Source organism: Rhineura floridana, chromosome 2 (genome assembly GCF_030035675.1).
Source record: "Rhineura floridana isolate rRhiFlo1 chromosome 2, rRhiFlo1.hap2, whole genome shotgun sequence".
In the NCBI taxonomy this organism is placed as follows: domain Eukaryota; kingdom Metazoa; phylum Chordata; class Lepidosauria; order Squamata; family Rhineuridae; genus Rhineura; species Rhineura floridana.
This window is the reverse complement of record NC_084481.1, coordinates 160263810-160282051: the sequence shown is the minus strand read 5'-3', so window position 1 is coordinate 160282051 and position 18242 is coordinate 160263810. Positions and strand designations below refer to the sequence as shown.

General features: G+C 41.2%; 1 protein-coding gene across 4 annotated transcripts in view; it reads left to right on the top strand.

The window, feature by feature from the left end:
* PLEKHH1 (pleckstrin homology, MyTH4 and FERM domain containing H1) overlaps positions 1-18242 on the top strand; it is an 88496-nt gene that overhangs the window by 51041 nt on the left and 19213 nt on the right. For all 4 annotated transcript variants that reach the window (XM_061611085.1, XM_061611084.1, XM_061611083.1 and 1 more), the window contains exons 16-23: positions 1137-1316; positions 4810-4918; positions 7318-7430; positions 8010-8183; positions 9247-9344; positions 13347-13524; positions 15915-16070; positions 17145-17245. In XM_061611085.1, coding sequence (XP_061467069.1) covers positions 1137-1316; positions 4810-4918; positions 7318-7430; positions 8010-8183; positions 9247-9344; positions 13347-13524; positions 15915-16070; positions 17145-17245 — 1109 coding nt within the window. The remainder of the gene's footprint in view (positions 1-1136; positions 1317-4809; positions 4919-7317; positions 7431-8009; positions 8184-9246; positions 9345-13346; positions 13525-15914; positions 16071-17144; positions 17246-18242) is intronic.

Sequence of the window (18242 nt, the reverse complement as noted above, 5' to 3'; positions counted from 1 at the left end):
CTGTTGGCCGGTGTTAGTTCAAACACATTCCATTGACCTAAAAGGCTGGGATCAGTTTGAGTTTGTTCTTTGTCCACAAGCTGCTTTTACTAATCCTTTTTGTTTCCTTGGGAAAAATATTGATATTAATATCAATATTTTAAAAGAAATGAATACTGATTTTGAAAGGAAATGTTGATAATTTTTAGGAAATATTAATAAAATACTGTTATTAATATCCATATTTTAGACATGTTCTTTATAAAAATCAATTTCTGAAAATAGCCACAGAAAATCACGATATAAAAATCGGATCTGCAACTATAGCAAATAAGCAAATTAATGGAAAATTTGGTCTGAATCTGAATTAGGCATAATTCTAGCATACCCTACCAGGGACCAGTGGAACTTGCTGTAAATCTTTATTTTTCATAACTGTATTCAAAATGGATGCTAGAGCAGACAATGATGAAAGGAAAGGATAAGGCTTTGGACTGTGAATTATTTGGGACAGAAGATTGCCACATGCAAGATGACTTTATTATTTAAGCACAGAGTTGTGGAACAGTCTTGGTATACAATCAGCACCATTTATGTTATACTAGCGATTATAAATATTTTGGCAAGAGTGCAAGAAAAGTCCACTGTAGTCCACTTTGAGGTTGTCCCACTGTAGTCGAACACTATAATACATATGCCATGCCATAGGATTGTTGATTTTCTTTGTAGGTGAAATAAGAAGCAATGCAGTCCTAGAGAGGCAGGCATAAATTTATGTTTCTTTGCTATAGTCTCACCGATTAACCCTCTTGCTCATCTAGGTTTACTGTGAATTGCTAATACAGATGCCAGCCATGAAGGCTATGCTAGTACCATATACGATTTATATTGGATAGGATTAGTGTGCACCAGCATATGTTGTTGTTCTTATTATTGTTATTATTGATTTCTTACCTGCCTTTCACCATGAAGTCCCAGGGTGGGTTACAACAATTAAAAAATACAATATTAAAAAACAATTAAAACAGATTACAATTATAGGAATAGCATAGGCCCTAGAAAAATATACATGTAACAGAAGTAACAGGCTTCCGAAAGTTTCTTTTGTAAGCTTTTTTTCTACCATGCATCTTAACCTGTTTGCTTTCTTTCCTCAGTGCCCTCTAGGCCATTTGCACATGCGGGAATCAAAGGTGGAAGAAGTGGATCACTCTTGTGATTCTGATGAAGATTATGAAGCTAATGGTGGGGGCCTGCTTTCTTCTCACTGCACCCTGGTTATTCACCCTCTGGAGCAGAGTCCTACCTACCTACTCATTGGTACCAAACAGGAGAAGGTATTAAGGGTGGACTGTCTCAAAGACAGCCAGGGGCATAAAGTGGATGGGGCTTTACATGTGGTGGCTAGTAGCCAGAAGTGACTGAGCTTTCTGCCTGATTGGGATTCCTTGTCTTGCTTCATTAGGCTCCTATGAGTGTCACTGCTCCCTATTGTCAGCTCTTGCAACACACATTGCTGATTATAAGGAAAGAACTCTGAAAACCCTAAGCCCGTGTTCACAAGTTAAAGTCTGTCACAGACCATTTTATAATGGATACGATGCAGAAGTGGGAGGCCCTTCTTGCAATCCTGGCTTTCTCTCCTCAGCTATGTGCACCTGGTCAGCTGACACAATTGCTGCTTCCACTCACCTACAGGTTGGCTAGTTTTCTGGACTGGTAAAACCATTTTTATACCACAGTCAAATTACAAGGAATCTTGGGAGGACATTAAAAAGGTTTTGAGGAGCTGGATGCAGTCCATGACCCACAGGTTAGCTACCCTTCATGTAGAGGATTGTGCTGTAAGACTGCAATTTTATGCACATATATTTGGGAGTAAGCACCACAGAATGTAGTGAGACTTACTTCTGCTGAAGATCTTGGAGAGTTGCTGCCAACCAGTGGTAAACATAATTGATCTAGAATTCTAGATTGGACATGGGAAACCTCTGACCCACAGGCCAAATTAGGCCCAACGGGGGTCCTAATGTGGCCCATGAGGTCGTTTTCTCCTACCTCACACTTGATGCATTTGCAAAGGAATGAACAGGTCAATCTTGATTTGACCAGTGCTGTTTGCAAACCCCACTGGAATTGGCTGCACTTAGGAATTCCCGACTGGGAGATCCCAAGTGCAGCTGATCACTACCAAAAGCAGGACTCACAGCTGGCACCGATCAGAGTTTAACTTGGGCTGCAAAGAAATAAATGAAAGAATAGGAAGCTCACTTAGAACATACTCCTGATTCTATACTTTGAAGCTGACCTGGCATCATGGTAGATTGACAACATAAAGGCTTGAATCATTCCCCTTAGGGACTGAGAAACAAGAACATAGTCTACCATGCTACTTCCTAACTGAGAACTAAACGTGAACTCATGCAGCAAATCACCTGGGATGCTTCCATTCAAAAGGTTTTTTTATGCCGGCATGGAAGATATTGAGATTCTGCTAGTACAGAATCATCAGGTCCCAGACAGGCGTTGAAGTCACCAGCCATGACGACCTGTGCAGATGGAAACTTTGCCTCAATGTGGGTAATATATTGTTCCAGTTCATCCCACTGGACATTCTTATTAAATGACTTTTAATTGGGGGGTATACATATTAAACAGTATAACTTGAAAAAATTAAAGTTGCCATGGCAACAGTTCCACAGCTAGGAAGTGCAGCAACTTCCACATTTAAGAGATGTCGATACCAGACAGAGTAATCCTGCTCTGGACCTACCTCTGGTTCAGGACTGCATTGCAGCCAAAGAAGTGGCAAAGTACCCTTTAAATATTATCTGATCACCAACCCAGGTCTCTTGCAGCAGAACAATATCAAAGGATATGATATAGTCAGTAAATGATCTATCCCTAAACTTCCCCTTGCATCCTGCAATATTCCAAGAGATACGCCTAACTAAGGATGGCGTGTTATGTATCTCAGGTAGTCAATCAATAGACTTTAATTTCTCTAGCACATGATCCTGATCTAAGAAAACACTACCACTCTTAATTGGTAAGATCTGCACTCCTTCCCTCACAATTGATTATATAATTGGTAGCAGAAGATGGAGAAGTTCCGTGCTTTCTGCGCAAACAAGACCGGGAGCAGACTGCGGTACAGATCATGAACTGATAATATCGAAAATCAAAGTAAAGCTAAAGAACAACAACAAAGCAATCATAATGCCAAAATACAATTTAAATAACATCCCAGAAGAATATAAAGATCAAATAAGGAACAGATTTGAGACTTCAAACTTAGTTGATAGAGAACCAGAAGAACTATGGAGTGAAGTAAGAGACATTATCAGGGAAGAATGTAATAAGACAATACCTCTAGTTAAAAAGAGAGAAAGACCTCAATGAATGAATGATGAAACTCTTAAAATGGTTAAAGAAAGAAGGAAAGCAAAAGCAAAAGGAGATAGAAACTTGGTCAGAACCCTAAATGCAATAATACAGTGACTAGCACATAGGGACAAAGAGAATTATTACAATAGTTATTGTATAGAAATAGAAGAGCCCTATTCCAAAAGATTAGAGAAATTAAAGGGAAATTTAAACCAAGAGTAGGGATGTTGAATAATCAACAGGGGAACACACTGACTGACTGAGATGAAATAACAGAAAGATGGAAGCAATGCACTAAAGAACTCTGTAAAAGAGATACAACAATGACATTCATCCACGGAGGAACCATATGATGAAGAACCAGAAATTTTAGAATGTTAGCTGAAAGACTAAACTTCTGAGTCTCTCTTCAAACAATGACAATTTGACCAAATCCCCTGAGGTCCCAATAGCTCCACTGTTGCTAACCACTAAAATTCTTTCTCCAGTTTGCATCTTTAAGAAACCTAATCAAACTGGAGTATTTAAAACTATTGATTCCTATCCTGAGGAAGAAAGTGAATAAATCCAATGTTGTTAAAACTAATGTAGGTGCTGCTTGCTCCATGGACTGGGCTACTTGCCAGTTCCTGGAACCACATGAATTAGGGTCATCTCCCATCTCTAATGATACACAACAAAGGAATAAGTGCAACTTTATTGCACAAAATATTGATTGTGTGGAAAGATTCCTGTGATAGGTTGAGAACAGTTGCAAAAGTTGCAGACCGCAGAAATTAGCCCTGTATGTTTATTACTAGTGCCAGCTCTAAGGCTATTATTATTATTTATTTATTAAATTTATATCCTGCCCTTCCTCCCAGAAGTAGCCCAAGGTGGCAAACAAAAACACTAAAAATATCTTAAAAACAAAAATCTTTAAAACATATTAAAACAGAGCATATTTAAAACATTAAAACAAAACATATTAAACAAAACATCTTTAAAAACATATTTTTAAACAAGAAACAGCTCTAAAAACATTTTAAAAGCAGTTTCCAACAGACTAAAATAAGGTCTCTACTTAAAAGGCTTGTTGAAAAAGAAAGGTCTTCAGTAGGCACCGAAAAGATAAGAGATGGTGCCTGTCTAATATTTAAGGGGAGGGCATTCCAAAGAGTAGGTGCCACAACACTAAAGGTCAGCTTCCTATGTTGTGCGGAAAGGACCCCCTTATAAGATGGTATCCACAGGAGGCCCTCACCTACAGAGCCCAGTGATCCAGTGGGTATATAAGGGGTAAGATGATCTTTCATGTTTTCTGGTCCCAAGCGGCATAGGGCTTTGTACACCGAAATCAGAACCTTGAACTTGGCTCAGTAGCTAACAGGCAGTCAGTGCAATTATGTGGTCTACAGAACTTCCATCTATCTTCCTCAATCTTCTTTACCCTTTTATTCCAAGGATACCTGGTTGTACCACCTGACAGTAGCAGCAGGAAGCAGCAGTGCAAAGGTGGGCACTGCCTATGAGCAGCTGATTGGAAAGTTACTAGATTCAGAAGGAGATGCAAGTAAGTAGAGAGCTAAATGCTTTTCCCAAAGTGGGCAATAATGAATGTTCTGTTCATAAGGTTGAATCTAGAAGTTCTGAACATGCAATACGTCTGTAAAGAGAGAGCGAGAGAGCACAATAATTCATACATAACACTAGCCAAGCCATGACTTAGCATGAATAAGCAAATGTGCAGGTTCTGAACCTAGGCTTATTGTTTTTCTCTCCCAGACAAACCATGAGCCTGTGTTGGGACATAAACCATGGCTTAGCCCTGGGTAGCACAGCAGTTGCAAGATCAGGGGAGAAGCACAGAGCCCACAATTTTCTCTTTGTGAGCCTCTATGCTTGCTCATTTACACTAAGCTATCGTTTGCCTTAGCGTTACATGTGAACTGGGTGACTTTGAACCTCTAGGGCCAAGAGCATTCGAGCCAGGAATACAGATTTCATATTAAAATATGTTCTGTGCTGGAAATAATTGGGGCAATAACAGGTAACTAGTCAGATTTGTTGTTAAATGTCCCTGGGAAAGAAAGGATTGGTAATCTTTTGGCAGGAGCAAAGGTGTTGGTTACTGAAATTTATCTTAATTTAAAATCCAAAGCTGCCATCAGTTGAGGATTGGTGCAGAAAAAAATTGGCATGCAATGACTATATAAAAATGATCAGTAATTTCTCAAGTTGCACTAGAACAACACCAAGTGGGTTACTATCCACCAATAGCTTGAAGAGGCAGAAAAATGTCAGAGGTCCAGGTTGCTTCTGGGAAATGCCTTTTCAGCCTTTCCTAACCAGTGTGCCTGCAGATATCATTGGACCACAACTCCCATCAGCCTCAGCCATTGGGAATGCTGGCTGAGGCTGATGGGAGTTGTGGCCCAACAACATCTGGAGGCACACTGGTTGGGAAAGGCTGCCCTAGAGCCTCAGTTTTTTCTGCCTTGCCTGGTCTTCTTTTTCTCTAAAACTCTTCTGGCCCTTTCAATCCCTGGAAAGTTGTGAAGGAGTCCCTAATAAAGTCTGGGAGTGTGACTGCAGGGTAATTGGGATAAAGTGCATGCGTGTCTACAGTTGTTGCTTTGAGTATCTTTTACTGTCTCTTATCTCTGTTGGAATTTCTGCAGTGGAATCTACTGCTGCTATGTTGCCCCAGCAGCAGTATTATGGACTTGTCATTATGATACAATGGCCCAATCAAAGAAAGCTAGTAATACTAGAGTTCCACTGAAATTAATAGGGTTTAAATTAGGTGCAAATTAAGTCCCAGAGCACATGAAGCTACAGACTCCAGAAGCTACGCGGGATGGGGTCTGGTCAGTTCCTGAAGATTACTTAAGAACTACATGTACACTGCCTTGGATTCTATGATGGAAGAAAGGCAGGAAATAAATGTAAAAAAATCAGCCTAAAATAATAAATAAATAAATTGGCCTATTAATTTCATTTGCTGCCATGGGCTCCTACTGGGAGGAAGGGCAGGATATAAATCTAATGAAATAAATAAATAAGTTTTTTCCCTACCCACCTGTCAAAGTTGGCCCATGGGGATGTGGGAGATAAAGATCTCTCTCACTGGGTTAAAAAGGTTCCCTACCCATGGGCTACAGGGTGACATGGGAAGAGTTCAGCTCCCCTCCCCCACCATCCATCTCCTTTGTTCTGAAAATCAAACTATCCTTCTCTTGCCTTGTATGCGATTCAGGCAGATTCATGTTTAAACGAACAGCTATGCTGCTGTCCCTTGTAGCTATATCCACAAAAGTGTTCTGCTTCTTACCAACAGTCCAATATATGAGAGAATTCTGGATGACATGAGTTATTCCTGAAGTTCTTAGTTCTTTGCATTAGTCTGCATGGTGGCTTCTCCTGTTCCTGGTCCAATGTTGTAGTGCACAATCTCCTAGCAAATAGATGCTCATTTTCTTTTGGTACCCCAGCAGTGGTGAGCAGGCACAGTGAATGTGTAAAATCCAGCTAAGTGGACTGCAAAGACAGTTCTGGTCCCATGTCTGCCATTGACAGACACATGGAGCAGCAGGGCCTTACACACAATCTGGTTAACTATGGAAAACAAAAAGACTAAATAGTACCTCTTTCTGTAGGTGGCTGTTCGCTAACAGGTGGCTGTTTCCTATTGTATTATGATGGTCATTGTAGTTAGAGGGCTGATCTACATGTTCAGAACAAGTTCAGAGTGTTCTGAAATGGGATTCTGCATTCTGAAATGGGATGGTCCCAGGAGGGCTGTACTTTGTGCTTTTTCTAAATGTGCTGAATGGCTCCAAGACCAAAGATGCTAATTAACTACTGTAGCACTGTCAGAGTCTGATTCACTGGCAAGAGTGTTAATATTTCTTTGCAAGATTCTTTGCCTTGCACAACATCTAATTAGTTATGTCCTGTTCACCCATTCAGATTCTCCATTGTGGAAACATCCTATGCTGTGTTACAGCAGGGATGGGCTGCAGACTTCCCTCACCACTCTACCTTCAGAAGCACTGCAGACAGAGGCCCTCAAACTCTTCAAGGTATTTGCAAGGACAATGTGGTTGGCTCTCCAAATATACTGTTCAAACATTCATACGGGGATGTATTTGAAAGAAGGATAAAAGGGAGAGTTAAATTTGCACAAGGGCTATTAGTTTTGTAGCCATGGGTAGTGTTATAAAAGCAATGAAAGACTCTGCCCTTTCTCCCTTGCTACCCCATATGCTTGGAGCTGCCTCTCAGAACACCTGCAATCCCACTCTTTTATTCAATACAAAACCTTCCTCAAAACCCAGCTTTTTCCTAAAGCCTTTGACACAATTAGTTTCCATGCTGTAATGTAACTCAGCCTGTTACTATGTACAACTGAAACAATTGCATATGCATCTCTGTGTACCCCTGCCTCCCCCTGTGTTATACTTCAAATAGTTTCCTTCTGTGTTATATTTTAAATGGTAAGCTCCTTGGGGCAGGGACTTGTTGTCTTGTAATCTGTTGTATAGAACACAATGCATGCTGATGACACTATAATAATAAATAAATAATCTTAATGGAAGGAAAATTTAAAAACATGTTCACTTCCCTATTAATGTGTTCCTGTTCTTCATTTCCCTGTGCAGTCTTGCCAGCTGTTCATCAACATTCCTGTGGAAGCTCCATCTATCGATTATCATGTGACACTGGCTCAGACAGCACTACAGGTGTGCCTGACCCACAGCGAGCTGCAGAATGAAATCTATTGTCAGTTAGTTAGACAGACCAACCGAGAAGCTCAGAATCACTCTGTCATCCAGGTGAATGTTCCTCTGTTGGTTCAGCCCCACAGTTCAAGGTGGTGATTGCTTTGTTTAATATGTTTAAATGACATATTAATTGAGAATTTCTTGATGTGTTTACATTGGCACTAGAGGTAATTGTTTTTATTTCCACAAAAACCTATTTTCTTTTTTTATCATGTGTAAACATGATAAGTTGTCTGGTATTCTATAGAAATGGAACATGTGGGCAAGCCATGAAAATGATGATACAGAATAAACTGAAAAGGTAATGGCTGGAGATATTAGTTCAGTTCCACTGATTATAGAAGGGAAGACTTAATGACAATGAAAAGTGATTGATAATGAAGCCATGTTACTGAGAGATCTCTGTGAATGTTTTCTCAAAAAGCTTAAAAAGTAGCCATGGGAGGGAGACACATACTGGAGCAGGGCAGCAGTGCTGGGGGGAAAGGGGGTTAAACTCTTTCCCTAGCATTGTTTCCCCAGTTGAAATCCTGTGTCAATCTGGTATTAGCCTTGCTGTAGACAAAACTGAGGTCTACAGCAAGCCAATTTTCCAAGCACAAATCTGTGGGTGCTTTTAAGGGTACCTTTCTTTCTGCCCAGGAGGCTAGTAGGGGTGTGGGTGTGTGTTATTTTGATCAGGAAAATGGAATGGATGGGGTTACCTCCTCCTCCCCCTGTCCTGCTGCCATGCAGCTATTTTTAAGCTGCACCTAATGTGTACCTTAGTCTGATCTGAGTGTGGTGGAATGAAGTCCTCACAGCAATGAGACTGCTTCATGTATTATGAGAGATGAAACATTTTTTGAAAAAGATATGGGGACCCAAACAAGAAGCCTCAGTCAATCACAGCTCCCCTAATGGAATTCTATGTCTATTTTACATCAGTGTATACACTTTTCAAAACATGTACTGGGCTCTGTCAAAAAAATATTATTATTGTAACATTTGTGATGTGTGAAGTAACCATTGGTGAGAATTGGGTAGACAATGTTTTTGTCTTGAGAATAAATGGCAGTAATAACTGTACGGAAGTTGCGGTTTTATTCACTGTAACCCTATTTTTTCTTCACAGTGCTGGCAATTACTGGCTCTTTGTGCTCCTCTCTTCCTGCCTCAGCACCATTTCCTTTGGTACCTCAAGCATCACCTGCAGCAGCGTGCAGACCCTAGGTGAAGAGTTTGTCTTATTTTCCTCCCTGCTGAGTTATTTCAGAATCTTTCAACTATATGACTCGATTAAACTGATGAGTCAGTTTCATAAATGGTTCATATATAAGGCCTGCTTCACACAAAACAGCTACTATTTGCAGAATGCTTGAAATGGTAGTTGGCTCACGTGGCAAGCTGTTTGTGTACACTGACTCACCATGTGGATTAACAGTGCTACTGAAACATTAGCCCTGTTCAGATTGACTCTGTAGAGATGGGGGTGGGACCCGCAGGCCCTGTCCCCAAAATCCCCATATATGCCACCCTCTCCTCTCTCAAATCTTTCTTGCATTGAGTACAAAGGTCTGCAGGAAGATTCTAACTGTATTCTGTTGACCACAATTCCTGATCAAAAGGAGGCTGGTTTCTGACCAAAGAGAAGATTTAAACTATATTCAGCTGAACACAGTTAGAATCTCCTAGCAGAATTTTGTACTCCATGTGTGATAGGTCTGGAGTGGAGAAGGCAGGACTGGCACACAGAGAGACATTGGAAGTGGGGCTGACACATGCAGCTCTGGACCCCTGCATAGTTTGAGCCCTCACACATTGTTTTCAACAATTGAAAAGGGCTGGCCTTTATTGGCAAATTGCCAATAGATGGTGGAACAGTCAGGTATTGCTGGTTTACTAAAAAAAACTTGTTGTTGTTGTTATTATTATTGCTAGATTCTGTGAATGTATGAAAGGGACACATTCTTTCATTCATGGAATGGACTGATATCCAGCAAGAGCTCCCATGGGAGTGAGCGAGGCTATTTCCACCAATTCCCCCTGCAGTCCCCCACACCACCTCCACATTATTGCAGAGGGTCCTCTAACTCTCTGAAATATATTTTTGAGGAGGCAAAGCAGGAAGGAGAAAATCAACAAAACTGGCCTTCCTCCAGTGTTGCCACTTGCAGGAAATCTGAATCCAACAAGCCTCTCTATTTGTAAAAAATATCTATGCCACTCTTCATAAAAACCTTCAAAACAGCGTACAAAATATCTACAATACAAAAGACCAATTAAAACAAATTAAAATTCACTAATCAGCAAAAACCCTTGCAATTTAAGAATGTACCTACAGCCAACAGATATTTCTATCAAACTTTAAAAAGCAGGGAAATTGGGCAGCTATAGTGAATGCACCAGGGGAGCAGGAGACCTGATCTCCTCTGCAAATTCTTCCAAGCTACACAGGAAGTGGATTGGACTGTGAAAGACCAAGCCAAATTGTGTTTGCATTTTTACAAATTTGTAGGGTAGCACAATATCTCACAGGAGAGGTCAGGTCTCCTGCTCCCCTGGTGCATTCAGTACAACTGCCCAATTTCCCTGCTTTTTAAAGTTTGACAAAAATATCTGTTGGCTATAGGTATGTTCTTAAAGCGCAAGGTTTTTTCCTATTAGTGAATTTCTCTGCTTTTTAATCCGGCAGGTAAGAAATGGGATCCTGTCCAAGTTTGCTGAGAATGGATTGATCATTTGCATGCTTACTGAGTTCAGTAGGATTTACTCCCCTGCAATCACGTTTAGGATAGGTGAAACTGACCACAGGGGATGGGGACAGAAGGAGGAGGAGGGAGGGGTAGGGGAAGAGGAGCAGAGGGGAGGAGGGGGAAGAGGAGGATTGATCATTTGTATGTTTATTGAGTTAAATGGGATTTATTCCCGTGCAATCATGCTTAGGAAAGGTAAAACTGACCATGGGGGGGGGAGACGAGGGAGGGAGGGAGGGAGTGGGCAGGGAAGGAGGAAGAAGAAAGAGGGGAGGGGAGGAAGAAGGCAGGAGGGATAGAGAGGAAAGGGGAAAGGCAGGTCTGATCATTTGCATGCTTATTGAGTTCAATGGGATTTATTCCTGTGCAGTCATGGTTGGGACAGGTAAAACTGACCATCTGGGAGGGGAGAGGAGAGGGAAGAAGGAAGAGAGAAGAGAGGGGAGCTGAAGGAGGGGGAGGGGGAAGGAGGGGATTGGAAGGGGAGGGGCAAAGGAAGGGGAGGGAAGAGGCAAAAGGGAGGTGATGGGAGGGATGCTTATTAAGTTCAGTGGGATTTACTCTTGTGCAGTCATGCTTAAGATAGGTAATACTGACCATGTGGAGGGGAAGGGGGAGGGGATTGGAAGGAGGAGAAGGGGATTGGGATAGGGGAGGGAGGGGCAAGGGAAGGTAGGTTTGATCATTTGCATGCTTTTTGAGTTCAGTGAGATTTACTCCTGTACAATTATCCTCAGGATAGGTGAAACTGACCTGGGGGAGGGGGAGGAGGAGGGGGAGGGAAGATATTGGGTGGGTGGGCACTGGGCAGAGAGGAAGCCCATTTCCAAAAGGAAAACATTGTGAACAGTATCATTTTTCAGCGTTCCCCTCACCTTTTTATTCTACAGCAGGCACATGTAGTTTCCCACCCAAATTTAAACCAAAGCTGTCCCTGGCCACATCCACACCAGACTTTATTTCACTTTAGACAGTCATGGCTTCTCCCAAAGAATCCTGGGACATGTAGTTAGTGAAGGGTGCTGAAAGTTGCTAGGAGAGGCCCTGTTCCCCTCACAGAGCTTCAATCAGAGCGGCTGACTGTTAAACCACTCTGGCCACAGGAGCTCTGTAAGGGGAATAGGAGTTTCCTCTCAGCACCCTTCACAAACTACACTTCCCAGGATTCTTTGAAGGAAGCCATGACTGTCTAAAGTGAAATGAAGGTCTGGTGTGTGTGTGGCCCCCTGATTAGTCTAGCCAAGCCAAGCAGCTGTGAGCCTGGCTTTTAGAACACGGACAGCTGGTTCTTACTGCCGGCTTATCATTCACTCCAATGCTAAATTTCTTAAATTAATTAAAAATCAGCCTGGCATTTTTTAAACTTTGAAAGTGCAGAAGATGAAGGTCAGAGTATTGGGCACAGTCAGTAATAGGATTACAGGTACTCTGTGAACATGGCTGATTTTTAATTAATTTCAACAAATTATGAGAACTCTGACAGAAAAAAGTTCAAAAGGGTTGTGGTGTTTTTCTCTCTTTTTACACTTTGAGCTCTCTATTCTCTCTGTTTTTTGTGTATCACCATGAAAATTAAGAGTGTTGTTAAGCAAGCGTTTCTGAGTTAAGGACAATAAGTTTTGTAAGGTTTTGTTTTGAAATGAGCTTATGGGAAGCATCAGAATGGCATGGGCGGTATATGCAATTTAACATTGTGGAATGCAAAAAATCTATGCTGGCTATAGTTTACAGCCGCTCTTGTGGCTGTATAATAATCAATACATTAAACAACAGCAGGAAAATAAAGAAATCAGTCTTGAAAAAGACAGTAAAAAAATCAAAGATTGGTGGGAAGAAGTTAGTTTTATAGTTTCCCAATAGCATTGTAGTAGGCACTACCCATAATATGGTTGTGACATTCACAAAACCACATTCCAGAACATACACATTATGTTACAACAGGTATATCTCCACAATACATGTAGTCTTAAGTCCAAGCATTGTGCCACAGCTTGCACAATTGTTGTGCCAAAAAAGCATTGTTTAGAAGACCCCTAATTGGATTCTGTGATATTAAAGTTTAAATATGACAGAAGCATTCTTTCTTTGATGCAACAGAATAGTCCTGTGAGAGCTTGATCATTTATGAAATATTTTTAAAATAATAGTTTTATAAATAAAGGTGTAAAATGTTGCATAACCTTCCCTGTGCAATTTATATGAATCTCTTGCATGGACCTACTTTTCATATTGACAGCAGCTCTATAAGCTCTATTGGAACATGGCAAACTTTCATAAATCAAGGAGCCATTTCACTGATGGACGCTTTCTGTCATCAGAGGGACACCAAGTGGATACTTCCTTTAGTCTTTAAGGTTCCACAAAATTCTCTTGTTTTTGAATGATTCATATAATAGTTATTGAAAAGCAGTAATTGTAGTAGTGTGATGGGTATTTCTGAAACATGTTTTGTATGATTTTTCTGTCTCTGTGAATGTAGAAGTGAAATAGGCAAGTATGCCATCTACTGTAGGAGATCAATGGAACGCACTCTGAAAGCTGGAGAGCGTGAAACCAGACCTTCCCGAATGGAGGTAGTGTCCATTTTGCTGAGAAATCCTTACCACCACTCACTCCCCTTCAGCATCCCAGTGCACTTCATGAATGGAACCTACCAGGTAAGACATGAGAGCTGGGGGACTGTACACTGAGAAGCTTTCAAGGCTGAGTGAAATGATTCAAGATGTCCCCTTCTGTGTCAGTAAATGTTTTACAGGGGGGGTTGCTTTCTGGTGGGTTGGTACTGGGAGAGTGTTATGTTCCTATCCTCTACAAGTCTTATGGTTGCTGGATCATACCAAAGCCCTATCCAGTCTGGCATTCTGTTCTCACAGTGGAGAGTCACATGCCTAGACGAAGCCCATAAGCAGGACCCAAGCATACAATAATCTCTTCACTGATATTCAAAGGATTACTGCCACCAATACTGCAAGTAGTACACAGGCATCATGGCTAGTAGCCATTGATAGTCTTATCCTCCATCAATATGCCTGATACCCTTTAAAACCATCCAAGTTGGTGGCCATCACTACAAATTGTGGGAGTTAATTTGATAGTTTAACTATATATTGGATGAAGTACTTCCTTTTGTCTGTCCTGAACATGCAGCTTCACTGGATGGTCCCATGTTCTAGTATAAAGACAGAGGGAGAAAAACATACCACTCTCCACTTTTTCCACACCATCCATTATTTTATACACCTCTGTTGTGTCCCTCTGTGATGGACAGAGGCAGGCACCCTGCTCCAGTGCCTGACAACCCAGTAGCGTAGCTCACTAGCAACCTGTCGTACCTCTCTCTTCTTGCCACCATCTGTTTATCTGTCACCTAGCGCAAGTGGTGTGGAATTCCCACTGCCTTACCATGGTCTGCTTGGGAGTCGGGGGACTACCAGCCAAATTCCAAGTCTCCTGTCTGGCAGTTTCAATCTGTCACCCCTCCTGATCTCCCAGGCACTTCAAACTAATAGCATACTCCAAACAGAGGAAGGAGAGGGAGAGGGAGAAATACCTTGAGTATACCTATACAGCCTAGAAATCCAATGCACAATTAACTAAACCAGAATATTGGTCTAGCTAATCCTATACTAGGTAAATTAACAGAGCAAAACTTACTCTTGTAGTCACCTCTAATGTTGGTACCCTCTGGAGTTGGTTGCAGGATGAGGAACAGAGGAATACAGGGACCACATAAATATTTATGACCTTTTGAGTTCAGGTGGCTTTGAGTGACAGGTGCTAAGTCCAGCCAATAGCAGGACAAACACATACTTCAGTGGATTGAACTTAATGTCTTTCGGAATTTCAGGACTGTCAAAGTGTAACCTACTATAGAAGTTGTCCAACTTCTCTGCCAAACAGCAATATTTCATCAGCTTGTGTATTGGAGGGGTAGCCATGACCTCTCCACTTGAACATGATAGAACATTAGAGAACTTTGGTGTCTTAAGCTAGGGCAGAGATGGGGAATCTTTTTTTTCCCAGCCAAAGAGCCACATTTCCTTGTGGGCAACCTTCTAGATAGAGGCCATGTGCCTGGGGGAATCAGATGCAAAAAGTGGATGGTACAAGAGGCAAAAAGTTGGAGGGGTGATGGATGTGATTTTTACTTTTGTACAATAGGATACATTCCAGCTCTCCCGAACTCAGAGGTTCCTACACTCACCACATACACATCCTCCATCTGTGCAAGCAAGAGGTATTACAGCAGTTTCAGTTGAGAAAAAGCATTCTAGGAGAGTGTGGAGGAGAACCAGTGAGGGATGTGGCCTGGTGAGAGAGGGTGTGGCCTGGGGGTGATACATACCAAAGTCCAGATAGTGTCACCTAGGGGGCCACATTTGGCCCCAGAGCCTGAGGGCCCCACACCTGGACTTGGGCAAGGCAGAACTGCACTGCAACCCTTTTACTCGTTATTTTCTAAAGTAAAAAACTCAAAACATTGTAATCTTTTCTCATAGGGGGAAAAGTTTTGTTGCTCTTTTCCAAACTTTTTCCAGCTATACAATATCCTTTTTGAGAACTGTATAGTCTTCAAAGTGTGATTGCACCATAGATTTGGATAAACACATTGTGATACTGGCAGCTTTACTTTTGATTCCTTTCCTAATAATCCCTAATGTGGAATTCACCTTTTTTTTTCCATAGCTGCCACACTCAGGGTTGACATTTGCATCAAGCCCAGACTATCTTTCCTGATTATTTACCACCAGTTCAGACCCCATCACTTTATATGTGATAGGTTCCACTTCCCTGTCTTTTGCTTATCTAAGGTTATAGTGATAGATGAGTTTCTTTAGTAACTGTGATTAGAAATCCTTCACTCATACTTAAACCAAGCAATGATTAGCTGTTGGGTGAATGAATAGGAAAGGCTCTGTACAAACCATTCTTTCATTTAAATCCATTCTTAATGCATGTTATATAGCTGAAATATGAATGTGTACTCATCCAGTGATAATGACAGAAAGAGAAATTTTGCCTTCCTTTTCTTCATAATTGTTTCCAGGTGGTAGGCTTTGATGGCTCCTCAACCGTGGATGAGTTCTTGCAGCAGCTGAACCAGGAGACAGGAATGAGGCAGTCATCCAACTCTGGGTTTTACCTATTTACAGATGATCCTTCTGGTAGGGATCTAGAGCACTGCCTACAAGGCCCTATGAAGGTGATTACTCTTGATTACTCATTCCATCTCTATACATGTAATCCAAATTCTTCTTACAAATATTTGCTGCTTGTGGCTATTTATCACATTTATAGAAGGGGAACTATGAATAGGTATAAACTGATTATATATTTGGTACCTGAATATATAAATATATTTGGTTTAGTAAAGACTAAGTATTATATTTTAACTAGAAAAATGATATGGAAGTGATTGAAATGGGAAGGAGAGTGGGTATTTTCTTTTTTGTATATACAAGTCAGTAAATATTTAATTGAAAATATGTTGGTCCTGGCTCTCTTGTTACTGATTTGTTTTGTTGTCCAAATAAACAGATAAAAGTTTTGTATGGCTTCTAAATGTTCCCTGTTGTGCCCGTCACAGTAGGTGTGCCTATTTCTAACTCCTTTGCAAAGTTTCCTGTACTGATTTAGGGAAGACATTCCCTCTCAGATAGTCAAAGTGCTAACTTGGCTAGTGTATTTATTAACAGTTGTGCTTATTAACAATGGTAAATTAAAGAGCAGTGTCCCCATAGATGGCCTACCAGAGTAGCTATACACCGAGTATAATATTCCATGAGGCTAGGAAAAATGCCCTGTGGTACATAGACTTCAAGTCAATTCCTTGTACTAGGACCTCTACTAGGCTGGATATAGTGATAGCAACATATTGAGTATCAAAGTGTGAATGCGTTTCATCCCAGGGCTTTGTGATAGCATAGATTCAGCATGGAAGGAAAGCCACTATAGCAGGGTTATGTGTTGAGTTGGTTGTGAGGAAGCTCAGATTCTACCAACTTAGCTATGAAGCTCAGTGACATTGGGCAAGTCTTTATCTTTGTCTAACTCGCCTCACAAGGTTGCTGTGCCAGTTTGAGCTCCATGGAGGAAGGGTGGGATACAAATGTGGCCAGGAAAGAATTGCTATTCACTGTTTAAGTGATAAGGATTCATGTCCCGTTTCACTGAAATGAGCCCAAGTTCACAATACTGTCTTCTTTTTATACATGACTTGAGCTTGAAGTTTCTCTCTTGAACCTCGTTTGATCTCCTTTATTGTTATCTTTTAAAGATCTGCGATGTCATATCAAAGTGGGAGCAAGCTTTGAAGGAGTTGAATCCTGGAAAATATGAAGGTGGCACGAGAATAGTGAAACTAACCTATAAAAACAGGTACTGTCCACTGTTGGCTGGGATTGGTATTGCATCAGTGTGTGATCATAAATTCTTACGTAGTTTAACGTCATCCAGTTTGATCCACGTTTATATTTACTTCTGTTGTTTAACTAAAGCTGAAATGAATTAGAGAGGAAATTCTCAAATTTGCATGCAAAAGTTCGCATTTAGTCCCCTAACTGGAACTTTATCAACATGTCCTGCTGTTGGATATGGTATTTGTTGGGAGGGTGGGAGGAGAGGTAAAAGTGCTGCTGTTGTTGTTCAGTTATTAAGTATCAGAAATGGCTCACCAGGTGGGGCGGAGCTGTTATGTTAGCTTCCTAGCAGGTGGGTTGCTGTTGCTTACTGTGACAGAGAGAGAGAGAGAGAGAGAGGGAGAGGCGACAGAGAGGTCAACCAGGGCTGCGGAGTCGGTATGTCAAACCTTCAACTCCGACTCAGACTCCTCTATTTTTCTACTGTCCAACTCCGACTCCTTCATAAATGGCAAATGTATATTATTTTTTCTACTGTCTGACTCCGACTCTGACTCCTTCATAAATGGCAAATGTATATTAATGTATTAATATTAATAAATTAATATTAATATTAAAATATTAATTTTATTTTGAAGTCGGAGTCAGTACATTTCTACCGACTCCGACTCCACCCAAAATTGCTTCTGACTCCAGCTCCACCCAAAATTGCTTCTGACTCCGGCTCCATCCAAAATTGCTTCCAACTCCGACTCCTTGATCCCACAAGCACAAGGGTCTCGTCACTTACTCCACAGCCCTGAGGTCAACACAGTGCAAATGCACTGGCAGGGATCCTGGATTGGCTCTGCTGGTGCATTTACACCATACCAACCTTCCTGCCACCTTCCCCCTCTCCCTCCCAGTAAGCAACAGTGACCCCCCTGCTAGAAAGCTAGCATATTGATCTTGAAAGTGTGGCTGGATCAAGTCCTAAGTATTTGGGAGAAATACATGTATGGAGACAGGCAGAATGG